The sequence below is a fragment of the Hemiscyllium ocellatum genome, chromosome 2 (genome assembly GCF_020745735.1).
Source record: "Hemiscyllium ocellatum isolate sHemOce1 chromosome 2, sHemOce1.pat.X.cur, whole genome shotgun sequence".
NCBI lineage: Eukaryota > Metazoa > Chordata > Chondrichthyes > Orectolobiformes > Hemiscylliidae > Hemiscyllium > Hemiscyllium ocellatum.
Window position 1 is genome coordinate 120,477,807 of NC_083402.1, and position 27,606 is coordinate 120,505,412.

Here is a 27,606-nt window from a genome sequence, read left to right on the forward strand (position 1 = left end):
CTTTCTTGTGCCCCCTCCTAACTCTCCTCAGACCATTTTTAAGCTCCTTCCTCGCCTGCCTGTAATCCTGTAGAGCTGAGCTTGACCCTAGCTTCCTCCACCTTATGTAAGCTATCTTTTTCCTTTTGATGAGAAGCTCCACCGCTCTCGTCATCCAAGGTTCCTTTATCTCACCACTTCTTGCCTGTCTCAGAGGGACATATTTATTCATCACTTGCAACAACTGTTCCTTAAACAGTCTCCACATGTCTATAGTGCCTTTACCATGGAACAATTGCTCCCAATCCATGCTTCCTATCTCATGTCTAATCGCATCATAGTTTCCTCTTCCCCAATTAAATATCCTCCCATTTTGCCTAATCCTCTCCTTCTCCATAGCTACATAGAATGTGAGGCAGTTGTGGTCACGATCACCAAAATGCTCTCCCACCACAAGATCTGATACCTGCTCGTCTAGAGCACTAAGTCTAGAATGGCCTCTCCCCTCATCGGGACATCACCCACTTTAAGAAACCAAGACCTACAAAGAGAGAGGTGGGACATACTACCAGCCCTTCATTAGAGGCTCTCATTAATGATGTTACCTAGTATGGTGGCAAAACCTCTGAAAACAAATCTTCAACCTCAGTGAGCTAACTTAACATACGTATCAACCTGAGCTACAAATCTTCTCAAAAATCGCTAATTTGGGAAACATATCCAAAGCATGTGTCCTAAACTAGTGACATGGCCCACAATGGTGGGAATGAAAGGTGAGGTGGGGAAAACACATGTTGTGTGGCAATATCAGGTATGGTATGGTGTTTATGGTATAGTCTACCTCTCAAGGAATGGACTTCATTTACTTTTATTGAAGGTTGTGAAGTCCCCTTCTAAATGGATTATTTGCTGCATGTTCATCATCTCGAATTGTGAAAGATGCCAACAGTAAAGCACAAGCAATCAGAGTCAGAGAAGGAGACTTCCGGGTGGACCTTTGGGTTGTAGCTGGTGAAGAGAGGGGTGAAGTCAATGGTTTTAAAGACAAAGGTGAAATTGTGATGGTGGAGGCAATGGTGAGGTGGGAGTTAGTATGATCAGTAAGGGAAGGAATGAGGGGTGAGCTTACAATTTAAGAAAATATGGGTTACAAAATCAGAAATTGCTGGAAAAACATGATAGGTTGGGCAGCATTTATGGAGAGAAACAAGAATTAACATTTCATGTCTAAGTGACCCTTCTCCACTAAATAGGATCAGCTGTATACCAACAAGGAGGATTCCTGGAAAAATGACAGCATGCATGAATGCTGAAACACCATCACTCATACCATTCGAGAAACTATTACAGAACATCATGACAACCAAAACTGTAAACTCGCTTCAGAACAGGTACTGACCCAAAATAATTATCTTTAAGACTGCACTCTGTCAAAAGTACAGAGTGTTTATAAAGCCCTGGTACAACTTTAATTATTAAAAACTTTGACCATAGACACGATAGAGACAAATTCTAAATGCATTATGAAAGCCTAATTTGTGAAGTTTGTTATTATTAATGCTTCATAAGATCACAGAAGTGGTTGTGTTGAAGCCTAAAAAATTTACCTATTACATTAAAACTTTATGAATAATTCATTAGTTACTGCACAATTTGCTTTTATCATGTGTAGCACGTGGCCTTTATAAACACCTAGCATTTGTAACTGAAACATGTGAGAACAAAGGTGATAGGAGAAGAACGTAACAAATACTTAATATCCAAGATTTTCAATAAACTCTTTATAGAAAGGACACAATTAAATTGCATTGTCTTCATTTTGTAACCAAACTATACAACAGCAGAAGTACATTTTGTCCTTTGATTACAGGTCTGTCAGTTCTGATTGTTACATTGACATCACTGTAAGCTTAGTTCATCATAATTCTGCAGCTGTCAGGAGGTTATCCACGTGCCTGATGGAAAACCGCCATACCTATCCATTTTCACCAGCATCCTTGTTGTTGGGTTGCTCTGCATTGACAGTAATGCTTACAGTGCAATGAAATACAACACAAAAATGGAACACGGCAAACTGGAGTATCTTCACAAAATATTTAGCTTCCACTTCACATTCTTATTGAGTTTAGGAGGGACAAAAATTTCTTCTGGGGGAGAAAAATATGAAAGAAGACATTAGTAATTGATATGCATAATGAAATGTGATGGAGGTGTCACTAACAAAACTATTCCTGCCAAATTTCTCCAGATAAAAGCCCCTAACTTGATATTTAGACATTTTTGTTAAAATATATTCACCCAGTTGCATTAGGTAAATGTGAGCTTTTTCTAAATCAATTTATTCCGATCAGTTTGTTATTTTGATCACCAATAAAGATTGACATGTCAGAGAAACTGATCAGAGGGAAGCTAAATTCTCTCAAGTTACAATATTGCTTGCTGCTAACTGTGTGAAGTACAGACATATTACTTCAAGGCTATACATTAATTCTCTTCTGTGGGCAGGTCTCACTCACTTTTCTAAGCATCTCAATCATGAGTGCCAACATTCACTGTATATAAATATTCAAGTTTCAGTTTTCTGTTGAGCAGGTAATCGAAGTTGCCAATCCCAGTGCAGTACTAGGTACTGCTATACCATCACAGGTGACACCTTTAAATGAAGTTCTAAATTGAGGCGTTATTTGCTCTCTTAAAGGCCGTTCAAGATTTCACAGGCCAATCTTGAAGGAGAACAAGGGAGTCCCTCTGCTGTAATCAAAACAGGGAAATACTCAGTGGGTATGAGACATTTGTGGAGAGAAGAGAGTTAACACTTTCAAGTTGAATGTGACTCCTCTTCATAACCGAACTGCTGGACCAGCCCTTCTGAGAATTTCCCACATATCAGATTTTCAGTATGCAAAGTGTTTTTCTTTTAATTTAGCATTCTCCTTGCTGTCTTAACCAATGGTTACATATCAACCAATGTCTAAAGCAGGTGTTGCTATTTGTGGGATCTTGCTATGCACAGTTTAGTTGCTGTACTTCCTGCATTTGAACAGTTACTACATTTCAAAAGTACCTTGTTGGTTGTAAAGTATTTTGGCAACATCTTGAGTTTGTGAAACAAGTCTTTTTTAGAACTTGTTACAGCAAGGTAATTGCACTTTAAGTGAAGGCTTAGTTTTAATTTAATCATTGTTTCGATGGCAAAATGAGCAAATACATTATGGAGCTTTAATACAGGGCTTTGCTATTAACCCCACTTCACACCAACCTTGCTGAGGTGCTCCCCCATTCCTTGGTTGTTGAAAGGAAGCAGTAATGCTGTTTGCTGTTGAGTGAGGACCAAGAACCTACAATAAGTAAAACAAAAAATATTTTGATATTGCAATCTCTAATGTCCACATGCCTCCCCAACAAAGTCAGCCTACAAATATACAATGTCCCAAACAGTACATATGATCCAATGAAAGAATAGTACAAAACCTCTGATCACATTATTTCTTCCTCATTCATTTTAGAGGAAAGTGGAGTCTTTTACTGAAAGACGTGGTAGCCCTTCAGTCCCTCAATTCAAGCCTATAAAGGGGGAGAGGGGGTGAGAGAGAGAGAGAGAGAGAGAGAGAGAAAGCGTGCGCGTGTTAGGGTTGAGCAGGCATAGATCTAGAATTACACTGTACAGTGATCATGTCAAAGGGAATCTGGAAATCTCTTCAGAAAGCTGTTGATGCTTGGAGTCAATTAAAATTTTCAAAACTGGGCCTGAGGAATTTTTTTGGGTAAGGGAATTAAAATCTACAGAACCATGGCAGGGAGATGGAACACGGATATGCAGCCACTATGATTTTAATTTAATAATGAAAATAATTTTATGTTCACAGTAATGAAATGAATGAATGAATGAATGTGGTGTCAAGTCTGGAACATTGCTGAGACAACTCCTGGGATACTGTGAACTGCTTTTGTCAAACCTTCCAAGAAAGGCGAGCTATCTTCTATATCCAACTGTTCAATGATATTATTACACACCTCTGCTGCAGGTGGAACTTGAACTTGGGCCTTGGTCCAGATGTAGGGGCACTGCACTAGAAGAGCCCTGGGTATAAAGTTTGCATTTTAATTTTCACCATGGGTTTTGATGATGGATTTATCACTGCTGTTGATTCAGTACAAACTGTTTGGATTGCCATCTGTATAATAAGGAGAAGACGACAGTGCAATTGCACTGCTGCTGGATTCAGTAATTCAAAGACTCAGATTCAAGTTCTGGGGACAAGGATTCAAATCTGGAACTACAAACTGCCTAGCTCAATAAAATGTGCTATCCTTATCCTTACAAGTACAGTTTACATTAAAATAGCCAAGCGACAAGTTTTGATAAATGGAATTAAACCAAATAACTCACCCAGTATCAAGCAAAGACACCGGAAACAACAATGGTAAACACAGTTCTGTTGGCCCTGTAAAGTCCTCCTTCACAACAGCTGGGAACTTGCGACAAAATTTAAACAGCTGTCCCACAGGCTAGTCAAAACACAGCCTGAGACAGCCATTCATACACAATCATGCCTTAAAGACAATGTCCTGAACACCACTGTCACCATCCTTAGGTCTGATCCTGTCTCATCAGAAGACCTTCCCTCTACATAAAGTCAGAGGTGGGGATGTGCACTGATGATCGCACAATTTTTGGCTCCGTTCACGATGCCTCAGAAACAGAAGTAGACCATACCCAATGACAGCAAGACCTGGATAAAATTCAGGCCTGGTCTGATATGTGACAAGAAACATTCACATCAAATAACTGTCAGGCAATGACCATCTTGAAGAAGAAAGAATCTCAATGTGCAACATCAAATATCCAACTGAATGGGGGCAGGGTAGCATGGTCATTAAAATCATACAGCATAGGAAGCCAATTAGCCCAACAAGTTTGTGCCAGCTTTGCCTTACAGCTATTCAATCATGAACATTCTCGTTTTTTTTCTCTGTATCCCAGCAAATTTTTCTCTTCAAGTATTTATCCAATACCTTTTCTAAAGTTATTATTGGTCTGCTTCCAACATCCTTTCAGGCAGTGCATTCCGGAAAATCATAATTTACTGCATAAATTTCTTCTTTCATCATCTCCTCTTCGGTTCTTTTGGCAATTTTCTTAAACCTGCATCCTGTGTTTACCAGGTCTTCTTAAATTGTAGTTTTTCCTAACTCACCTTTTCAAATCAATTAATAATTTAGAATACAATTACATTTATTTTTGTGCTTTAGAAAAAAAGTTTCTCTATTTTCACAGGGAGCTGAAGGTTTTCCACTTCTGGTACCATTCTTATGTTATGAATAATCCCAAGGGTTGGACTAAGAATACAAAGATGTGAATTCATAGCCACCACAGCAGCTGGGAAACCTACAACAATTGGTTAATTAAAATGTATCATTAAATTGCTGCATCAATATAGTGATAATCATAGTAACACAGTATGATAAAAACCAAACTGGTTCACTAATGTCCTTTAGGGAAGGAAATCTACTGTTCTTACCCAGTCAGGTCTAAGTGTGACTTCAAACATACAGGGAGATGACCCAGCTAGACGGTTGTTTTAAGATCATTTGGAAATGAGAAATAAATGTTGATTTTGCCAGAAAAGGCAACATCTAGTGCTTCTAGAAAATACAAATGCATGTCATTAGACACTTTTATTTAAAAGTGACTACTGAAAACATTTACTAGCTTGAGAGAAACAGCCAAGAGATTGTACTTATAACACAGACCTCCATTTTCCCCTTTGCACTTCTCCAAAACGGTACAAATCAAGGACATGATCTGAGTGCTCAATGTTCTGACAGACTTTTTGCAAACTATGTGACTTTTGATAATCAGGAGATTAGATTTTAAGACAAGATTAAGTAATAGAGGTAATTTCAAGACTAGACTTCAACATTGAATTGAGAAAAAAAGCTCAGTTTATGTTATGTGTGAAGAATGCTGTGACTTTACTTACTGGACAGGCAGCTGTATTTTTAAGGTCAGGAAGCCAGATTTCAGGGATGGATTTTTCCACAAGCTGTAGGGCTTCTCCCAGAGCCTGCTGAAGCTCTGAAGCTAGAATGTCATATCCAAAAAGCACCAAAATCTTCAGCAATTTGTGCACTTCACCTGCAGATGGAGAGAACCACAAACATAGTGACTTTAAAAAGCTGACAAAATTATCTTCAAAAATACCCTCCAAGGGACCTATCATTTACAAGAGAACAGAAAAACCAGATGGCTTGCAAAAATTATGCATAGGAGGAAATCAATTATACATCAAAAATATTAATGTTCTTCCTCCCCTCTTCTCAGACAGTCTCTCAGAGATGACTTACTTGCACTGTGTAGTTGTCTTTATGCAGCTAAAACTAATAATAAATAAAAAAAATTGCTTAAAATAGCTACAGATTGAAACCTGGGGAAGAAAGGCTGATAATGAATGACAGGTTCAGCTGTAATTTTATTTTTTTTAAAATGTAGTTTCAGAGACTTGAACATAGAATCTAGGCTGACATTCCCAGCTGACTGAGGGAGTTCTGCAATGATGGGTGCTAGATTATCAGGATGTTGTCTTTTCAATAAAACATTAAACTGCTCTATCTGCTCTCTAAGGTGGATGCAAAAGTTTCCAGGCTGGTATTTCAAAGAAAGGCAGTGAAATTCTCCTTGTGTTCTGACCACTATGTACCCCGCAACCAACAAAACAAAAATGCAAATTATATATTCAATTATCTAACTGCTGTTTGCAGGGGCTCAAGGTGTAAAGACTCCTACTTTACAAAAGTAAATAGATATGAAAATAATTTCCTGGCTATTCTGTGCTTTGTGACATGCCAATGTTGTGAACAGTGCTATAGAATTCTTTTTTCCTTTAAGTACATCTAAAAAGGCAAAATTTTGCAAGTACGATTACAATTCAGCATCAAAAATTCATTTGCCAAGAATCAAATTTCTACTTTATAGAAGGAATTTGAAAACTGAATGCAAAGCCTTTCAATTTTCATCACAATAAAAGGCACGATGAGAGTGTGTTAACCATGGTAAGGAAATTCAAATACTTCACCGTTAATCTCCAAGTAAGAATACCATTCCGCAGAAAATAAGGACCATCATGAGCCATCTGGACTGAATAAAAATAAGCTTATACTAGCTTGAAAATTGCACCGTGCATTTAGTCCACTGAAAGCTATCTTACACATGTGTACCAGCAGAATGAGTGTAAAATAAAGAAAAATCCTGCACATGCAGTTCTGATTCAATTCTGCCTGAATATATGACTGTTTCTCCCCAAGAACCTCACACAGCTAACTGCTGCAGACTTAGGAAATAATTAGGAATCCATTTTATGATGATACAAATGACAGTGTATTCTTGTTGTCCTATGATCACCTCATAAATTTTTTTTAAAATCCCTGAAACCTTAAAGAGTGGGCAAGTAAAAGCCCATAACTATACACCTAATCTCTGCAAGAGAAATCCAGAGCCTTGTGTTTACTTGTAAGCAATGATAGAAATAGGACTAGGAATACCAGTCAATTTGTCCAGAGCGGATATTATTTCTCCTAATGCTTCCAACAGTGCCACATCCTCCGATGGACTTCCCTCCTTCAAGCTGTGCCTCTTCCTTTCTGCCTTCCGACGATTCTTTGAACTTCGCCTGTGAAATTCACACATACAAACTCATGGCACCTTTTTTCAGATATCCTCACTGGTGCATTGAAGACATACAGATTTAGAGAAATAAGGAATAATAAAAACCTTTGTATCAATGACAAGTATTCTCATCAGTTGTTGGTCAATAAGTAGCGTCCTTGGTTTAGAGTCTGAAGTTTTTGGTGACAGTTAAACTCAATTCACAGATCCCAGCACAAAACTCTAGGCCAACAATTCCTGTGCAGCACTGAGAGAGTGCTGAACTGTTGAAGGTGCAGACTTGTGGATGAAATGCTGAACCAAGGCCCATTTGTCCTTTTATTGGATGTTAAATATCCCACTTCACAATTTAGAAAAACAGCAAGTGAATTATTCCCGGTTGCTCATCAGTATTTATTCTTCAAAGCTTACAAAGCTAATGACATGGCTGATTATCTCATCATTGTTTTCTGAGTTTTTGTTGCATGAGCATTGATCCTGTGCTTCCCTATATTGCAATAAGATACTATATCAGGGAAATTCTTTTAAAAGTAGTAAATTACCTGTAAATCCCTTTGAGGCTTTCAAAGGTATCATCGGAGTCTGTTTTTTTGAATCATGCCGAGTCCTAAGTATTTCTAAGTTGCATGCTTACTGACAATACCCTAAAATGGCTTAAGTCATATGCCATATCTGCATAAATTAAGCAGAACCAAAAACCTCAAGATTCATTTTTAGTGGTTTTTAAAAGGTTTTGTGAAATCATATGTATCAAACTACAAATCATGTATTTAACAGAATATAAAGCCCATATAAACGCTCACTGATGTACTATTACAACTTCTTGCATAGGATTGTTATCTCAATTGCATTTCAAATAAATGAATAAGGACTGCTCATCCAATATCAGACCTGAAATATCAACTTGCAATGCACACCATCTCGAAGTATCACAATAGTTGCAAATGCAAATGGAAACTTGAAATAACTACCTTTTATCAAAGACAGCAGCAACTGAGAGAATGAAAGATTATCTTTTATTTAATGGAATAACAAAAGACACTATTTAATTTTTTAAAAAACACAATGTAGTCTTTATTGAAGCCACTCTACACTCTTCTCTTTGTTTCTGGAGGATTATCCACTCCCCACCTCTGTCCAAGTTCTTTAGGTGTCCTGGCCAATATTTAACCTTCAACTAATATTACTTTACAAATTTCTGTGTTTCATGTAAAAGGACCCCCAAGTCCCTTTGTGTTGTATCTTTCTGCAGTTTTTCTTCACTTAATTAATACTGTAAAGTTCTTTTGTTCTCCCTTCCAAAATAAACAATTTCACATTTTTCCACATCATATTCCATTTGCCAACATTTTGCCCATTTACTAACCTTCCAAAATCTCTCTGTAAATTGTTTGTATCTCTTTTGCAACTTATCTTTCCACTTATTTTTGTGTCATCTGCAGAGTTGGTTACAGTACACCTCCTTCCTTCCTCCAAAACATTAAAATATGTTGTAAACAATTGTGATCCCAGCAGTGATCCCTGTGCAAGTCCACTAGTCACAAGGTTATCAATCTCAATAAGAACCTTTATCCCCACTCTCCATTTCCTGCCCATTAGTGAAGTCTCTAACTGTGGTGGTATTCTGAAATTTGTCACGTTACTAATCTGCTTTAAATTCCAACGCTTTATTTTGTGCAGCAGAGTCAGACAGTGAAGAAATAGAAATCTTGTTGGGACTATTAAATTCACACTTACGCTGAGATCCTGGAGTTACTGTGAGAATATTTGGAGCTCATTCCGCTGGCTGACTGTAAACTGCTAGCTTCTGAATATAGGTCTGCATTTAGTCCGTCAGCCATATCCTCATCTTAAAACAAAATTAAGACATAAAAGTCACAATTTCTACTTCTTTTTAAATCAAAATTACTGGGTTGGATTTGAAAGAAGGGTCATTAAGTGAGGAATCTTTCCAATTACCTAAAAATCCTTCCTGTTCCTTTTTTTTGTTTTCTCGAACAACTGCCAGTCGAGACTTATGACGTATAAATAAGGTTTTCTGTGCATCTAGGAATGCCATGTGATTACTGTGAGCTGAAGGGAAAAGAAGTTTAGTGAGCAAGCTTAATATTTTACAGATTTCTTTTTTTATCTAGACAGAATTTTACAATATCACCTGATTACTTGTAAAATATTGGCACAGAAGCATTCCAGGATCAGCTCCTGACCGAAGTGGTAACACAACAATACTAGCAATAAGAAACAAATTTACATGAATTTGATATGGAAAACATGCAATTTTTTCAAGACTGTATTGAAGTTCATCAGTGAAACATTATGTAAATGTGGAGAAGGTATCACCTACCTTCCAACATGGAAGGTTTTAGGTTAGTTTCCAAAATATCAGTCCGGTTGTACTTATAAACCTAAGAAAATAAGAGAAATTTGTTCAATCATTCTTTTTGATTTAAGACAATATTCACCTCACATTCAAATTGCCAAGCTGATTAACTGCCCATTACAGCATTGCCTTTTGCCAGATCTTGGTGAATGTCTGAACAACTGGCTAAATGTTAAAAGTACAGGTTGCAAAGAACTTGGGCATGTGAAACGCACTATATAAAATTTAAGTTTGCTTGTTCTTCTAACCAACCCATCAAATGCAAGTACTTACTGCTGTGCAAATCTGTATGTCATGACCTTCTTTTTAAAATGTTTCACATGCCCAAGTCCACTGTTACCTTTTAATGTTTAGCCAGTTGTTCAGATGTTCAACAAGGTCTGGCAAAAGGCAATGCTGAGCAAGATGTTTAAAATATCTTGTAATTGTCTGCTTTACTCTCCACTGATCTCTGTACATTTTACTTTTCCTTTCTTTCTTTCTTGCATATTCTGTCATCGTTTTATCTCTATCTCATTTTCCTTTTGACACTTTTCTCCCAAATGTTTATTTTAATTCACTCAGATTCTTTCAATGATTTGCTAAATTAGTAGAGGTTAGAGTTATTTGTTTTGTAATGAAATGAGGCACTCTGGAAGATAAATTGATCAGAGATGGAGATCAGAAGCAGGCCAAGAATGAACAGAAGCTTGATTCAATTATATGCTTGGGTGTGAGAAACATGGGTGATTTAAGGTGGGAGACACTGAGATGGAAGAAGTTCATGGCTGATTTTGGGCTTCAGCTCCACAGTCCTACCCACTCTACATATCCACTAACTCCCTGACAGAACAACAATCTGTCAACCTTAAACATATCTAATGATGGAATATCCACAATTCTCTAGGGTAGAGAATTCTAAAGATTCATGACACTGAGTGCGATTATTTCTCTTCATCTCAGTCCTAAATAATTGACCTCTTATCCTGAGACTGTGCACTATATGGTCTGCCTACCCTGTAAAGCCATTTCAAAATCTTTATTGTTTTAATGATATTCCCTCTCATTCTTTTCAACTAGAGAATTAAGGCCTGATTTACTCAGCCTCGTCATTGGACTACCCTGAAAGCACTTTAAAATGCCCTAAAGTTATGAAAGGTGGTTTATGAATATTGTATTTTTTTTCATCTTTTAGTCAGTATCTTGTTAAAATTCAGTCTTTCTTCACATATTTATTGTGTTAAACCATAAGCTGTAAGAAAAAGGAACAGGAATACACTGTCCAGTGCCTCAACCCTCATTATTCAATAGGATGATGGATGACCCGACATTCCTCACATCCACTTTCCCGCATTTTCCCCATAACCTTGATTCTTCTACAAGACCAAAAAATTCTGGAAATACTTTGCAGATCAAGTAGAATCTTTCATGATGAAACTGAGCGAACATTTCAGGTCAATAATCTTTTGAGAGACCTGGGAAGGGTTAGAGACGTAAGATGTTTTAAGCAAATTCAGAAAGAGGGAAAAGTAGAGAGGAGAAGAAAAGAACAGCAGAGGATCTATGGTGTACTGGATGGAATGCAAGAGAGATTAAATGATGGTGTGAGACAAAAGGGATTAGTAATGGGGAAACTAAAGAAACAGTGTCAGTTTTTGTTGTTGAGAAAGAAATGGAAGCTAGGGAACTCAGGAAAATAAATATCGATGTTTTGAAAACAGTTCACATTACGGAAGCAGTAGTGCTGGAGGTCTTAAGAAACATAAAGGTGGATAAATCTCCAGGACTGATCAAGTGTATCCCAGGACATTGTGGCAAGTTAGGAAGGAAAATGCAGGACATCTACCAGAAATATTTGTATCATCTATATTCATGGGTAAAGTACTGGAGGACAGGACTGAAGGGTGGCTAATGTTGTGCTCTTAGTTAAGAAAAGCTTAAGGAGAAGTCTGGAAATTATAGACCTGTAGGTCTGACATTAGTGGTGGGTAAATTATTGGAGGTGATTCTGAAACATAGGATTTACATACATTTGGAGAAGCAAGGATTGATTAGGGTCAGGAGAGATGTTCAGATTTGTTGTAGGTTGATTAGGGACAGTCAGCATGGTTTTGTGCAAGGAAAGATCATGTCTCACAAACTTGATTTGAGTTTTTTTTAAATGAAGTAGCCAAAAAGGTTGATGAGGGAAGAGTGGTAGGTATTGTTTACTTGGACTTTAGTAAAGCCTTTTACTAGGTTACACATGGTAGACTAATTAGTTATGTTTGATCACATAGGAATCAAGGTGAGCTTGCCAATTGGATATAAAATTGACTATATAGTAGGAGACAGGTGGTGATGGCAGACAGTTGTTTTTTGGACTTGAGGCCTGTGACCAGCAGAGTTCCACAGGGATCAATATTGGGTCCACTTTAGTTTGTCGTTTATATAAATATGATTTAGATGAGAACATAGGAGGTTAGTAAATTTGCAGATGACACCAAAATTGGTGGTATAGTGTACAATGAAGAAGGTTATCTCAGATTACAGATAGATCTTAATCAATTGGTTCAATGGGCTGAGGAGTGGCATATGTACTTTAATTTGGATAAATGTGAGGTATTGCATATTGGTATTATAACCAAGGACATGACTAATACAATTAATGGGAAGGCCCTGAGTCATGTTGGACAACAAAGACCCCTAAGGTTTCTGGTACATAAATCTTTGAAATTTACATTATGGGTGGTTAGAAGGCGTTTAGCATGCTAGTCTTAGTTGCTCAGACCTTTCAGTATAGGTGTTGGGACATCATGTTAAGGTTGTACAGGATGTTATGGAGGCTTCTTCTACACTAGCAGTTTTGGTTGCTCTGTTATATGAAGGCTATTATTAAACTGGAGAGGGTTCAGAAAAAATTACCAGGATTATTGCCGGATATGGATGGTTTGAGATACAAAACAGATTGGAAAGACTGAGATTTTTTTCATTGGAGCATAGAAGGTTGAGAGGTGACCTTATTGAAGTTTATAAAATCGTGGGGGGGGAGCATAGATTAGTGAATCACAAGGGTCTTTTACCTAGAGTGGGGAAGTTCAAAATGATTTTTAAGGTGAGAGGAGAAAGAATTAAAAAAGGACATGGGGGCAATTTATTTTGTTTACACAGAATGGTCTGTGTATGGAATGAACTGCTACAGAAAGGGATGGATGCAGGTGCAATTACAACATTTAAAATATACAGAGGAACCTCAATTATCCAGATGAGATGGGCGGGCACTATTTCGTTCGGATAACTGATTATTCAGTTAATTGATTCAATGCCTTTCCTCTGGGGTTCGGGGGTTTTCTATCAAGTCTGCTCCCTGTTTCGATGAGACAGCAACAGCACACCGCGTGCGAGGCCCCGACCCCAAAACCCTGTCCAACCCCGCCTGCCCCAACACCGCATCCCGCCTCCCCACCCCACAAAACCACCCCCCTGCCCGACCCTAACAGTGCCTCCCCATCTGCGCCCCAACTCCTCCCTCCCTCCACCCGCCCCTAACACCTTCCCATAGCGCCACCCAATCGGGTTCAGTACTGCCTTCCGCCTGCCCCACCCACTGTCTGACCCCTGACCATGGCCCCGCCCCCACGTGCCCCAGCCCTCAGCCACCCCCAGGGCAGCCGGACTAGACACCAACAGTAAGACTGCTGCTACGTTTCTGGGATAAGTCTCCAAATAGCACACGCACGCGCATACACACACACAAAATTTTTAACTGCAACTTTTTGACAAGTTCCACCTCTGCCTTGTATGGGACAATGTTAGAAAGAATATCTGGGGAAAGAGGGTTTAGGGTTCACTCCTATGCAGAACTCCAGGGAAAGAGTGGGGAGAGGGAGAGAATAATTGAAGTTCCTCTGTATTTGGATAAGTACACAAGTAAGAAGATTTGGAGGATTATGGGCCAAGCACAGACAAGTGGGACTAATTTAGTTTGGGAACATGGTCAGCATTAACTGGTTGGACCAAAGGGTCTGTTTTGTACTTTATGACCCTATGACTCTATAAATAACCACAGCAGAATCATTAACAGTAGCTGTTGTCTGAAAAAAAAAAGGGAGTAGTGATTATAATCCAATATTACTGCATTCAATTTTAATCCTCAACGTTGTAAAGAACATTGGAAATGAACTGTCACTGTTTATCCCTGTATATCCAGTTCACTTCACACAAGAATTATATCTGTCTTGGATATATCAGCTGTCTCTGACTGCAATTCCAAATATAAATATATATAATGTTAATTAACCATCAAGATGCCAAAGACAAAGAGATTACTATAGGAAGGGGTGAATCTCAGCATGGTGGCAAGATTTAAAATTAGAGAAAAGGTTTATTTATTTAAAAATAGTCAGACTTGCTGTATAAGCCAGTCAACAACTCTTTTTTTAAAAAAAATATTCGCAGGAGAAGGGTGTCACTGGCTTGAACAGCATTTATTGCCCATCCCTAATTGCCTAGAGGGCAGTTAAGTCAACATTGCTCTGGGTCTGGAGTTGCATGTAGGTTAGATCAAGTAAGGATGGCAGTTGAAATTATGCCAATTATAGTTTTCATGTTGATCAGGTAAAACTGCAAGATAACCAAGGAAATGGAAAATAAATGTTTGTGTACTCCACAAATCAATTATTTCAGATGACATGCTATTCAAATCTTTACCAATCTTAGTGATTCTTCCCAGGCTGCACCATCTAGAAGTGATGTAATGGCTTCCTCATAGTCCTGTTATGAAAGATGTCAAAAAACATTTACACGTTTAATTAAATTTTTAAAGTTTTGGAAAAAAAATCCATTGCAATAATCATTCGCAGCTGCAAACATTTACTATTCTTTAGACAAGCATGGTACCCAATTAGCTAAACTCTGGAACAGGATAATTTCCTAAATGTGCAGCACAGTAAACTTAAAATTACTCTCTTTTTTAGGATTAAAGTATATTTTTATAAAACAGTTGTGTGACATGAACGTGGGAAGGCTACAGTCACTGTACAGCCTTCCACATTCTTCAATGAAGTGTTTTCCAAAAAGTAACAAAGTTGAGCCAGGTCTGGATCACATCTCAAGGAAACTAACTAAGGAGATTCCTCAGGATTCAGACACAACAAATGCACAAAAATCAGCATATAGGTAATCCTCAATTAGCACAATCGTTATGGTCTTGAAAATTACTATGTTCAGCAAAAACACACTGTTTGTAAAACACACTCCCATTGAAGCCCACGTAAACGTCCAGGCTACATTCCCCGGCAAGGTGAACAACCTCAAAGTTGATACAAACACCAAAAAAGACATGAAAATATGCAAAAAGAATATCTTATAATGTTTATCATCTCATGTACAACATTTCTTATCTGGAGGTGATAGGCTATGGATCTTCATCTAACTCATTTGCAACTCTGAAAATGGAAGCTTGAGGATTATGAGACTGCTCTTGCAAGTAAAGGGTTGAACGTCCATGGGGTCAATTTAAATGTTTGTCCAGCCTTTATTGAGGCAGGCAACAGCCAGAACAAGTTGAACAAACACAAACTTTACCAGGAATGCAGAGTTTGATGCACATTTATTCCTCAATGCTGCTTGGAATTGATAAGAACCACGTAATTGTGAAACTGGCACACATTATTGGAATGATGGATAGTACAGTTAGAACCAGGTTATGGCAAAGTCATGTTAATCAAACTGCTTTAATCGAGGGCCACCTGTATAATTACTGAAAGAAGGTTTGACGAGAGAGAACCAGGTGGAAATGTATAGAATCATACAATATAGGAGGCCATTCAGACCATCAGGTGTGTGCCAACTTTGGTCAAGCTATCCAAGTACACTCCCCTCATTCTTTCTCTGTATGCCTACAAATGTTTAGCATTCAAGTGCTATTCCAATACCCTTTTTAGAGTTACTTCTGAATTCTACTTCCATTTGCTTCAATCAGATTTCTTCTCAGCCTTTGCTTTTCCAAGGTAAACAGCAACAACTTGTTCAATGTATCGCCATGATGGAAATTACTCATCTCTGGAACCATTCTCGTAAAACCTCTTCTGCACTTTTCCCCCAATGCCTTCACATCCTTTCTAAGGTGTGGCACCCAGTACTGAATGCAATGTTCCAGCTGAGGCTAAACTGATATTTTATAGAAGTTTAACATAATGCCTTTACACTTGTAGTCAATGCCACTAATAGTAAAACCTAGGACACTGTGTTTAATGAACTGCTGTCTCAACCTGTCTTGACACCTTTAATCATTTATGCACATATACACTCAAACTCCTCTGCACCTATGGACCTTGATACAATTATATCATTTATTTTACATTGAATCATCTTATACTTCTCCACACTGAAATTCATATTCCACCTATTTCACCAATCCACCAACTTGTCTATGATCTTTTGAAGTTCTACACTATCCTCTTCATGATACTTCCAGGTTTAGATTCATCTTCAAATTTTGAAATTGAACCCTGCGTCCCAAGGTTTAGAACATTAATATATATCAGAAAGAATAATGGTCCTAACACTGACCCCTGGAGAACTTTTGTTCACACCTGATAAACATCCACTAAGCATTTAACTCTTTTCTATTAGACAGCCAATTTTGCATCTACATTGCTATGGTCTCTTTTGTTCCATGATGTCTAACTTTGCTGACAATCTGTAGTGCAGTACTGTATCAAGTGCTCTCTGAAAGTCCATGTACATCACATCAACAGCATTACACTGATTAACCCTCTCTGTTACATCAGCAAAACAGTTCTAGTAAGTTAGTTAAACACAATTTTCCCCCAAAAAATCAATATTGGCTCTCTCCTTAGTTAACCCCCATTTGTCCACCTTGCTTTAATTTTGTTATGTTTTGTTTCTTTAAGTTTTCCAATCACAGAAATTAAACTGGATTGGTCTGTAGTTACTAGGCTTATCCTGGCACTCTTTTTCGACAAGGCTGTATCATTTGCAATTTTCCAGATTCCTGGCATAACCTCTACATCTGAGGAAGACTGAAAACTTGTCAGTGCTTCTGCAATTTCCATTCTCACTTCCCTTAAGATCCTTAAATGCATCCATCTTATCTTCGTCTTAACGTAAAGTACAAATATCCTATCTGAAACCTTTCCCTTATCAATTTTAAACCCTTCCATCCACCTATTTTCCTCCTCTTCCATCATTGCCTGTGTAGCATTTTTCTCTTTGCTAAGGACAGATGTGAAACAGTCATTTAATGCTTCAGTCACGTCCTCTGCCTCCATGTGTAAATCCCTTTTTTGATCTCTAAACAACCCTATTCCTCCTGTGACTACACTTATAATACTTATATGCACGCAGAAAATTTTGAAATTATTTTTTACATTAGCTGCCAGTCTCTTCTCATATTCCCTCTTTGCTTTCCCATCATCTCTCCGAACATTCTATATTCAGTTTTGTTCTCAATTGTGTTTTCAAGCTCACCTATCAGTCATAAGCATATTTTTTTCTTTTCATAATTTCTATCTTTTTACTTATCCAGGTATTATATTTTCCTTTCAAGGGTTATACTTGGACTATGCCCAAATTATTACTTGTTTTAGGACAGTTTATTTGTTCAACTACAACTTTTCCGGATAATCTTTGACTCCTGTTTAGCTGACTTTCTCCACTCCGAGTATTCTACAGCCACTTAGTCCCACAATGACTCAACCACCGAAGAAGCATGATGGATTAACAACTGTATTACCAAATCTTCTGCCACTGAACACAGTTTCTCCTTATTCACTCTCTCAAAATACTTCATAATTTTGAGCACATCTCAAATCTTCCCTTAACCTTCTCTGCTTCAAGAAAACAAAATCCTAGTTTCTTTACTTTTGCGTAACACAAGTTTATTAGCCTTGGTAGCATTCATTCTGATCCTCTGTACTATCTCTAAAATTTTGACACCCTTTGTACAATGTGGAATCCAGAACAAGCTACAATGCTGTAAACTGGGCCTAACAGCTGTACAACATAGTTAGTGTAACTATCTTAATTGTGGAATACCTCTTTTACAATTACAATGCTGTAATTGAAAATTCAAATCTTATAAGACTCTATGAAATTTGGTTGCTCTTCAAATGAGTTGGTCCAAGCTGTACAGCAATTCTTCCAACCCTCTTTATTTTTGTAATCAATGTATCGGACACAGGCACATGGACACACACTGACAGACATGTCTAGATTAGGTTTAGTAGGTTGACCCTGGATATGGATGCTGTCTGACCTGCTGTGCTTTTGTAGCACCACTCTAATCTTGACTCTGAATATGGAGGAGATTGAGCAGGTTTAGAAGAATGAGAGGAGATCTCATTTTAACATACAGGTTTCTTAGGGGGCTTGAGTAAGGTAGTTGCCGATAGATTATTTTCCCTTGCGACAGAATCTAGGGCCACAGGAGGTAATCTCAAGGTAAGGGATCAATCATTTAAAGCAGAGGCGAGGAGAAGTTCTTCTCTCAGATGGTAACAAATGTGGAATTCTTTACTGCAGAAGGCTGTGGAGGCTGGACCAAGGATATTCAAGGCTGAAATAGACAGATTTCTAATAATTAAGGGAATTGGGGCCTTTAGAAATATGGCAAGAGATGAGGATGATCAGATCAGCCACAATCTCAGAATAGTGGATCAGATTTGATGAACTGAATGGCTGAATTCTGCACCTATTTTGAATGGCTTTTCTTTACAAATATTGGCTGTTGATACATCATAAAATCAGTTCAGGTAGTCACCCTCTAGATTGCCCATATCCTACAGGAAGACCCTGATCAGTTCATGGTAGCGTGGTCAAAATAAATAAATCAGCACGCAATGAGTTTCACGTGTAAACCCATGTGTTATAGTACGCTCTGTACCACCAATGAAAAAAGCAGAGAAGACAGATTAAAATTTAATCTTAAGAAACAAATTCCCTGGCAATCTAAATTTAAAACTTCCGTTGTCTCCCTTCCCAATATTATATGAACAGTTTCAGCAATCTGTAAACTCAGCCAGTTGTGTGTTGGTATCCTGCACCATGTAACATCTGAAGTTAAAAATACAAGGCTATTCCCCATTCTACCTCTTAGTAAAATGTTAAGTTACAAAGCCTTATCCTTACATACTTTCAAAAGACACGTCCTAGTTTTATAAATGTCACGGAGACTCAATTGCATTAAATTTGTTACATTTCTGGAGTACTTATTGAGACTGGAATTTCTGGTAGTTGTGTTGTTCCTAAAAACATTTTCTGCCCTCTCCATATCAATTTGCCAGAAATTTGCAACCCATGCAAAAATGAAGTCATGGAAGACTGGCCTATTGTGCAAATTAACCTTCCTCATTCTTTTGCATGAGCTTAAAGAATGTTGTCCTGAACATAAAACTGGCCACAATCCTAGGATGAAGTAGTTCCCCTGACAAATTTCCATTAATTGTAGCCATTTGTGATCCTCTCAGATTACTCTAATCTGAAGCTGGGTGTTTTGGGCAAAATTAAACAAATGGACACATTCTTCTAGCTTTTACAATTCAAAAAAATACTATGAAGCTAAATACTGTAACACAATTGTGCAGACAACTGACATTTCTCAAAGTCATTTGTGTTCTTTTAAATTGTGCTTGCCTTTTTAGTTACAAGCCCATTAATGAAACTGCTAGGTTACCACTCAGATATCAAGTTACCCCTTTGATATCACACAATACATATTAAATCAATTTTATTTTGAGCATGGCTTGATTCAAGATGGATTTTACATTTGGTGAGTGGAGATTTGAAGGAAAAAAAGATTTCTTAAAAACTAATGCAAGTCATCAGGAATGGAAGTGTAACTAAGAGTTAGAACTTGGCTCAAATAGGAACCAATGCTGTAAAATATCTGTAAAAATAATCTGTATTTTTTGATTAATCTAAGACAGGATATTATTACGCCCATTTTAAAATATATAAAGCATACAAATTTCACATTCCCCAATTCTTTGACTTCATTTCTAAAAAATTAAATGACATGCATTATATGTAACAAATCATAGCACTTTAGTTCATCATGCATTGACCTGGTTTTCTATTTTTTCTGGGAAACATTAACTGCTAATTGAGGTAGTTGCAAAAGAATGCTACATTTCAGGACAACTTGAAGTTGTTCCATAGGAGGCCGAAATATTTAAGGCTCAATGTCTCCAGAGCAGCTTTGTAACAATATTAGTTTGCTGGCAACTCCTGAAGTTGAGGTAATCTCTCTGCATTTACCACGGATGTCCATATGTAATGATACCTTAGCATACTGCTCGAGCACCAAGGCTGCTTCTGAATATCTCCGCTGTTCCATCAATTTACCTGTAAGCAGAACAGGCAGACACTTTACTCACTTTTCCGAACTTGTGGAATTCCCAATAAAAGAAAATTGCATTTGGGACCATAAAGATGGAGAATGTTAGTGGTGTTTAATGAAATGGTACTCCATGTTTTTATCGTCATTTCAGCAATCTTGATTAATTCAGCCTCAAAATAGAAGGTCCCCAGTGCACTTGAATACAATCTCAAAGCTGCACCAATTCACACTGCATGATGCAACCACTGTGTAAAAAGCAGGCAGGATTTCCTCAGCAATCATCAGCAGTGACTCTTCCTATCCTGAAAATACACAGGAGCAAAGGACAAAGCCACATCTAAATCTCCATAAATTACTCTGGAAATTCGCTTCCTGGGGCAGCCAGAGAAAAGTTACCCGCATTAAAAGAATTGAAGGAAATAGTGAGAAACCGCTCCTCCAATCACAAGCCCATTCTTTCCTATGCTTGTTGCTGATAAGCTCATTCATGATTGTATCAGTAATAAGTGCTCCCCAGGAGGAGGGTGCTGGCCAAGGCCCAAGGGGGGGGTGCTGCTGGCTGAGCCGGCTGTGCATCACAGGTGACAGAAATCTGGAATTCTCTATGCTCGTGGTCGGGACATGAGTGATCAATTGAAATTGTTCGATGAGAGAAGAGGGTAAATGGAGTTAAGATATGGATTGCCCCGATCTAATTCAATAGCTAAATGGATTTAAATGGTAAAACTGCCTCCTTTTATTCCGATTATACACTCTGAACTCATTTCACATAAGGTACACAGGGCCAGAGATCCATCAATCCAGTCTAGGTTTGAGAGACAAAAGACAATATTTAAACCCTATCAATTCTTTGAAAAAAGTTTCAAAGTTCTACCAGTCCTTACCTGCAATAGTTCGTGCGATGCTAACCACTTTGTCCTCAGTGTAGTGGAGCTGAGCGGCCATACAGAAAACCTGCTGCCAGCTGTTGCACAGCAGGAAGGCACCCAGTGCCTTTTCACATTCCCCACATCGTGCAAAGATTAGCCCTGCCTGCTCGTAGTACTGTTTTTTGATGAGATACTCACCATACGCAATACTTATGTCCTGCAATGAGAGGAGAATCAAAAGCTGACATCCTCACAAAAAAATAAGGTGCACTCTCCACTTTCTTTTATTAAATGTTACATATAACAAAAAAAAGACAGCACAGAAGCTGCCCATTCAGCTCAACAGGCCTGTGTTGATGGTTACGTCCTACTCAAATCTCCCCCATTCCATCTCCTTCATTTCAGCCTCTTGTCATGTTTTTGCAGCCTCTCTTCTTTCATGTATTTGTCAAGTTTCCTCTCAATAACACCTAAGCAACTTACCTCAACCAGTTTCTGTGGTAGCAAACTGCACATTCTAACCACTTTCTGAATAAGGAAATATTTCCTTGTTTCCCTTTTGGATTTATTAGCAATTATCTCATATTTACAGCCTCTAGGTTTGGATTCTGTTGCAAATGGAAACATATTCTCCATGTACCCTATCCAATCAATCTGAATTTTAAAGTCTTCTCTTTGCCAAAGCAAAATGCCCCGACATGTTCAATCTTTTCTGACTGTCTGAAATTTTCATTCCCGTACTAAGTTAATAATTCCTCAGAGATTTCACAAAAATTAACTGAATACTATCAGTTTGAGAACACATGAAAATAAGAACTGCCTGTTCTTCATCCATAATTATTTAAGTTTTGCATCTAAGAATTATATTCTCATCGCCCCATACAAATATATACAGAGGAACCTCAATTATCCGAATGAGATGGGCAGACACTATTTTACTCAGATAATTGATTATTCAGTTAATTGATTTTCCTCTGGGGCTCGGAGGTTTCTGTGAAGTCTGCTCCGACACTGTTCGCACCTCCCAATACTGTTCGCTCCCATCCATACCCACTGTCAGATACCTATCTGTGCCTGCAGGCCCACCTCTCCCACCCCTGGCTGAACCCCCACCCTGAGCAGCTGGACTGGACACCAACAGTGAGACTGCTGCTGCCTCTGTGGGGTAATTCTCCAAAAAACAAACAGGCACACACACACACACAACTTTTGCGCTGTACAGGACAATGTTGGAGAGATTATCTGGAGAACGGGGAGGTTTAGGGTTCACCCCTATGTAAAACTCGAGAGAATGTGTGTGGGAAGAGAGAGAGAGATAGCGAGAGATAAGAGAGAGAGGGAGAGAGATGAGATAAAGAGAGAGATGAGATAGAGAGTGAGATGAGATAGAGAGAGAGAGAGACAGGAGGTCCATGCAGCATTTCAGTGAGCAGAGTCACGTTTTAAATCATTGTACCTGTAAACAAAAGACGCAATCAGGGTCCAAATAACTCTTTGACGTAATGTTTCTCTCAGGACCTTGAGATCCCCTTCAGATAATCCAAAATTCAGATAATTGATATTCGGATAATCGAGATTCCTCTATATATAACTTCGCAAACTTATAAATAATAATGTTTATCTAACTAACAATTCCTCTTCTATTTGGTTCTATCTTCTGTAAATTTCTTGACTTTACTTCAGTAGGGGCTCTGACCACTGTCTCTGAATTGATCTATCACAAAATATTAAGCAACAAATTATAGGTTGCTCATAAAAGCAAATTACTGCGGATTCTGGAATCTGAAAACAAAAAGAGAAAATGCTGGAAAATCTCAGCAGGTCTGGCAGCATCTGTAAGGAGAGAAAAGAGCTGAACATCAGACCTGCTGAGATTTTCCAGCATTTTCTCTTTTCGTTTAAAGGGTTGCTCAGACCTAGTCTAAGAGATTAGCTTTAAAAGAGATTCCTAAAGAAGGAAACGGAGGTGGAGGTGGTAAGAGGGACTGTAATTGGAATCAAGGTGGCTGTACGTGGTGTGATGGAGGAAAGTACATTGCATAAGAGCTCAAGATCAGAGGAAAGTAGACAGAGTTGGAGGGTCAGCTTGTAAAATTGGAGATTACGAAGAGAGAAAAAGAAAGAAAACTGTGAACAGATTTAAATACGAGGACGAAAATAATAAAGTTGGAGTGGTGAGGGAAGTCAACATAGATCAGCAATGAGAGGAACTCGTGGATAAATCAGATAGCATATAGGAAGCAGAATTTTAAACCAATGCAGGTCACAGAGAGTGGAGAATGCAAGTCCACTGAGCAGAACATCGGAATTATCAAATCTGCAACTGAAAGACATGGATGAAAGCTTCAGAGACTGATGGGTTAAAGTTGGAATGGACACAAATGACTCCATGGAGGTGGAAGTTGATCATCTTTGTGCTAGAAATATATGGGGTTAGAAGCTCAGTTTAGAGTTGATCAGATTAATCTTAATTCATCTTACTTGAGGAAAAGGATGGAATTAGTGTCAAGGGCTGAACGCAACTATCGCTACTAAACTTGATAATCTTTTGACAATTCTCTGAACATCAATAACCCTTGGGGATTGCTGTTAGATACAAAACCTCACACCATACCTTATATTCCTGGCTGTTTACTGGGAATATCTTCAAGGCTTCACTATACATCTGTTGGTCCTTTACTAAGTTAAGAAGCTCTGTGAAATACTGAGGACCTGAAAGAAAGCAACATCAGACAACCATGGAGGTAATATTGCACTGCACTTATATATCAAACCATGCAATGTTGCTTAAAAGGGGAATAAAATGTGGGTTATGTATGCAGGCAATTCTACACTCACAAGTCATCAAATAAAGGAGCTAACTGTGTTTCGATGGGGCAGGAAGGAAAAGAAATTCAGCATAAATTTTAGTTTTTACAAGGCACTCACAGCAGACATGTGGGGTTCCACCTGACACCATTTTGTTTGCAGCACTATAGATTCAACCACTTCAGCCCCACTGACTGAGCATCAAAGCACATACTGAATATACAATTCCACAATGAATCCTCAGCGCACATAGGACAGGAGTAAGGCGTATTTTACAGGTGCCAATTGATGGAGTACACTCATATTAATTGGATGGCACAGAGACAGTAGAAACCATCACACTGGAAATAAAAAGTGTCATGTATTATAAACATGCACATATTGGTGAGCAATTTTCAAAGCTAAGAACTGATCTCAGCAGTCAGTGAAAAGTTAACTCCAACTGAATACTCTCTCCACAGGTAGTGCCCAGTCCTTCAAAAGTGCTGGCCAAAAAATAATAATCTTGATCACTCTGTCCTTCCAAACTACTACCCATTCTCCATCCCACCCATCACCTCCAAAGTCCTTGGATGTGTTATCATCTCTTGCAACCATGCTTGAGTTCTTCCAGTCAGGTTTCCACTGCTGCCACAGAACTGAAATGGTATCTATCAAAGTTCATTGACTGCAGCTATAGTAAAGTATCCTTCCTTGACCCTTTTGAACTATATACATCCTTTGTCATAGCTGACTATATCATTTTCCAATGCCTCTTCTGCTGTCCTATTGGGTGGGATTGTTCTCATTGGATTCCATTTGTTTCTATATGGTTATAGTTAGACAATTATTTGCAATGTTACATTTGGAGTTTCAAAAGGATCTATCCTTCATCTCCTTGCACTACTTAAACACAAATTATTCCCTCAGTATTGTCATTCAAAAACATTTTGGGTTTCACATTCAGATCTATAACATTGTCTGACTCTGACTCTGCCTCACCTTAGCTCATCTGCTCCTAAAACCCATTTCCATTGTTTTCTGACCACTAGACTTAGTATTCAAAATACTCTTGGTCTAAACCTCAACCCTTCATAAACCTGAGCTCATCCAAAAATCCACTTTCTAACTTGTACCAAGTTCTGTTTACCCTGTCCTGTTGACTGCCAAAAGCTTCAAATTTTAAATTATTTTTCTTATAGTCAAATGTCTTCACAGCTTCACTCATCCTTAGTTTAGGACTCAACTTTAGTCCTACAACCTGTTAAGATGTCTGATTTGCTTTATTTATGGTCTCTTATGCAATCTAATCGTAATTGATTCACTAATGGTGGCTGTGTTTAAGCAGCCTTAAACCATAATCCTCTCCATCTTTTAAGATGCTCCTTTAAACTTCTGCTTTGGCTGTACCAATATCTCCGTATGTAGCGTGGTGTTGAATTATGTCTGATAGATCTGCAAAGCATCTTCGGACATTTTCTCAAGTTGAAAGGCACTATACAAATACAACATCTTGCTGATATGTTATATATTATAAAGTAACCAATATTCCATATAATACAAACTCTGATAACTAACCTCATAATGACTGATAATATTGTTAATTTGCAACAGACTTGTTTTACATGAAATTTGTAAAACTAGTTACATAATTTCAACAGAAGCAGGTTTTGATTTAGCAAGAATGACCTCATGGAAGTCAAGTCCATACTTCCCTTCCTAAAATAAAATCAGATCTGCAGAATACAGTCAAAAAAAATTCCTTCTAATACCGAATATGATCATGCCAAAATAAATTTCAAAATTAGTGTTTCCTTCCTCCTCTAAACATGTACAAGCCTGTCCACAGGATGTTATGTTGACACACAAATTCTTTGGAGATAATTTGGCACGCCCACCCCCTGAACACCTCAAATTCTCAATGAGCTGTTTAAGCATGAAATCACAACGTATACAATGTTTTGCAGTTGCACTTACCACATTTACTGAGGTGGTTGAGAGCTTTCTCATATCGCTTCAAATATTTATCAATGTTGTATCGCTGGTAATTAGTTTCCATTTTCTTCAAGTTGTTTAAAAATGGTAGATATTCTTTGGGATCCTGAAACAAGAATAATATTCCAGTACACTTGTGATACTAGTTATCTAATTTTAGCAGAAGCAGGTTTTGATTTAGCAAAAATGACCTCATGCAAGTTAAGTCAGTACTTTCTTTTCTAAGAAAAGGTCAAATCTATAGAATGCGGTCAAAAAAAATTTCAAAACCTCATTTTATTTCATATAAGTTGGAACATAGAATGGCAAAAGGGCTGAAGTAGGGCTCATGTCCGAAACGTCGATTCTCCTGCTCTTTGGATGCTGCCTGACCTGCTGCGTTTTTCCAGCAACACATTTTCAACATGGAATGGCAGTGGATCACTTTGTGGTTCAAACTTAATGTGTCATTTAACAAAATCACAGATGATCTGTGGCTAACTATGTACTCACTTTTGCCCCATATCATTTACGCATTTGATAATCAAAGAGCTATCAATTTCAGATTTAAAGTAGACAACCAACTGCATCCACCTTTGCAAAAGACAGTTCTAAACTTCTACCATCTTTTCTGTTAGAAACGTTTAATAATTTCAGACTTGATTTCATACCAATTTTAAGCTATCCCTAGTATTAGATTCTCTAACAATAAAAATAGTGTTCTTCCATCTATCACTCTCAATATTTTGAAAACTTTGATTTAATTACCCCTTAATTTAAATTTCCTGGGGATACAACACTAAATGTATTTAATCGTCTTTGATCATTTAGCTTCGGGAGACCTAAGAAAACGCTAGTAAATCTACGCTGCTTCCAATGCCAATGTATCCTTCAAGGTTGGGTGCCTGGAATCGCTCTCAGTGCTCCACATCTGCTCTAATCAGGGTTTTGTCCAGTTGCAGTTGGACTTCTAAGTCCTTGTTTTCTTGTCTGTTTCTTTGAATTCCTCGGTTTCTAATTGTTCACCAGCATTTTTTTGCATCTTTTTCTAAGTCCTAGGCATCTGATTTGCCTATGCTGAAATCCATTTGCCAGTTCTTCCTGTTCATTTAATATATTAATGCCTCTAATTTTTTGCTTCCACCTACACTACTTACAATGCTGACTATTTTTGTATCATTAGCATTGTTAAATATGCAGCTGTCTATCTTATCATGGAAGTCATTAATACATTTTGCGCATAGTTGAGGCTCCAATACAGATACCTAAGATATTACTAGTCAGACCCAACGAATTACAGCATTGCCAATGATACTTGCTTGTGCTCTTTGTCACTTGTTGCTCAACAAACATCTTAACCAGGTCAATATACTGTCTTCAAATGCAGAAGTTTCAACATTTGCCAAATGTCTTATGAGAGACACTATCAAATACCTTTTGGAAGTCCATAAAAATAACATCTATGGACAGTTCCCTATCCACTATTTGTTCACTTCTTCAAAAAATTCTATCACGAATGTAAGTACCCTTGCTATCCAGTCACCTCTCTCTCCTGATCCACTGCCTCGTGCAGTAGGACAGTCCAACTGGAATTCCTCCACTCCTGTGTATTTCTTGTTTGCTTCTCTTT

General features: G+C 38.0%; 1 protein-coding gene across 1 annotated transcript in view; it reads right to left on the reverse strand.

Annotated features, from left to right (window-relative positions):
* Positions 1-1,745: 1,745 nt before the first annotated feature.
* Positions 1,746-27,606, reverse strand: part of elp1 (elongator acetyltransferase complex subunit 1) — a 71,270-nt gene continuing 45,409 nt past the window's right edge. Inside the window, exons 26-37 of the mRNA XM_060839496.1 lie at positions 25,980-26,103; positions 23,830-23,927; positions 21,231-21,432; positions 20,290-20,351; positions 14,694-14,756; positions 9,990-10,050; positions 9,605-9,718; positions 9,383-9,494; positions 7,522-7,649; positions 5,964-6,118; positions 3,239-3,317; positions 1,746-2,126 (exon numbers count right to left, since the gene is read on the reverse strand). Coding sequence (XP_060695479.1) covers positions 2,065-2,126; positions 3,239-3,317; positions 5,964-6,118; positions 7,522-7,649; positions 9,383-9,494; positions 9,605-9,718; positions 9,990-10,050; positions 14,694-14,756; positions 20,290-20,351; positions 21,231-21,432; positions 23,830-23,927; positions 25,980-26,103 — 1,260 coding nt within the window. The 3' untranslated portion in view covers positions 1,746-2,064. The remainder of the gene's footprint in view (positions 2,127-3,238; positions 3,318-5,963; positions 6,119-7,521; positions 7,650-9,382; positions 9,495-9,604; positions 9,719-9,989; positions 10,051-14,693; positions 14,757-20,289; positions 20,352-21,230; positions 21,433-23,829; positions 23,928-25,979; positions 26,104-27,606) is intronic.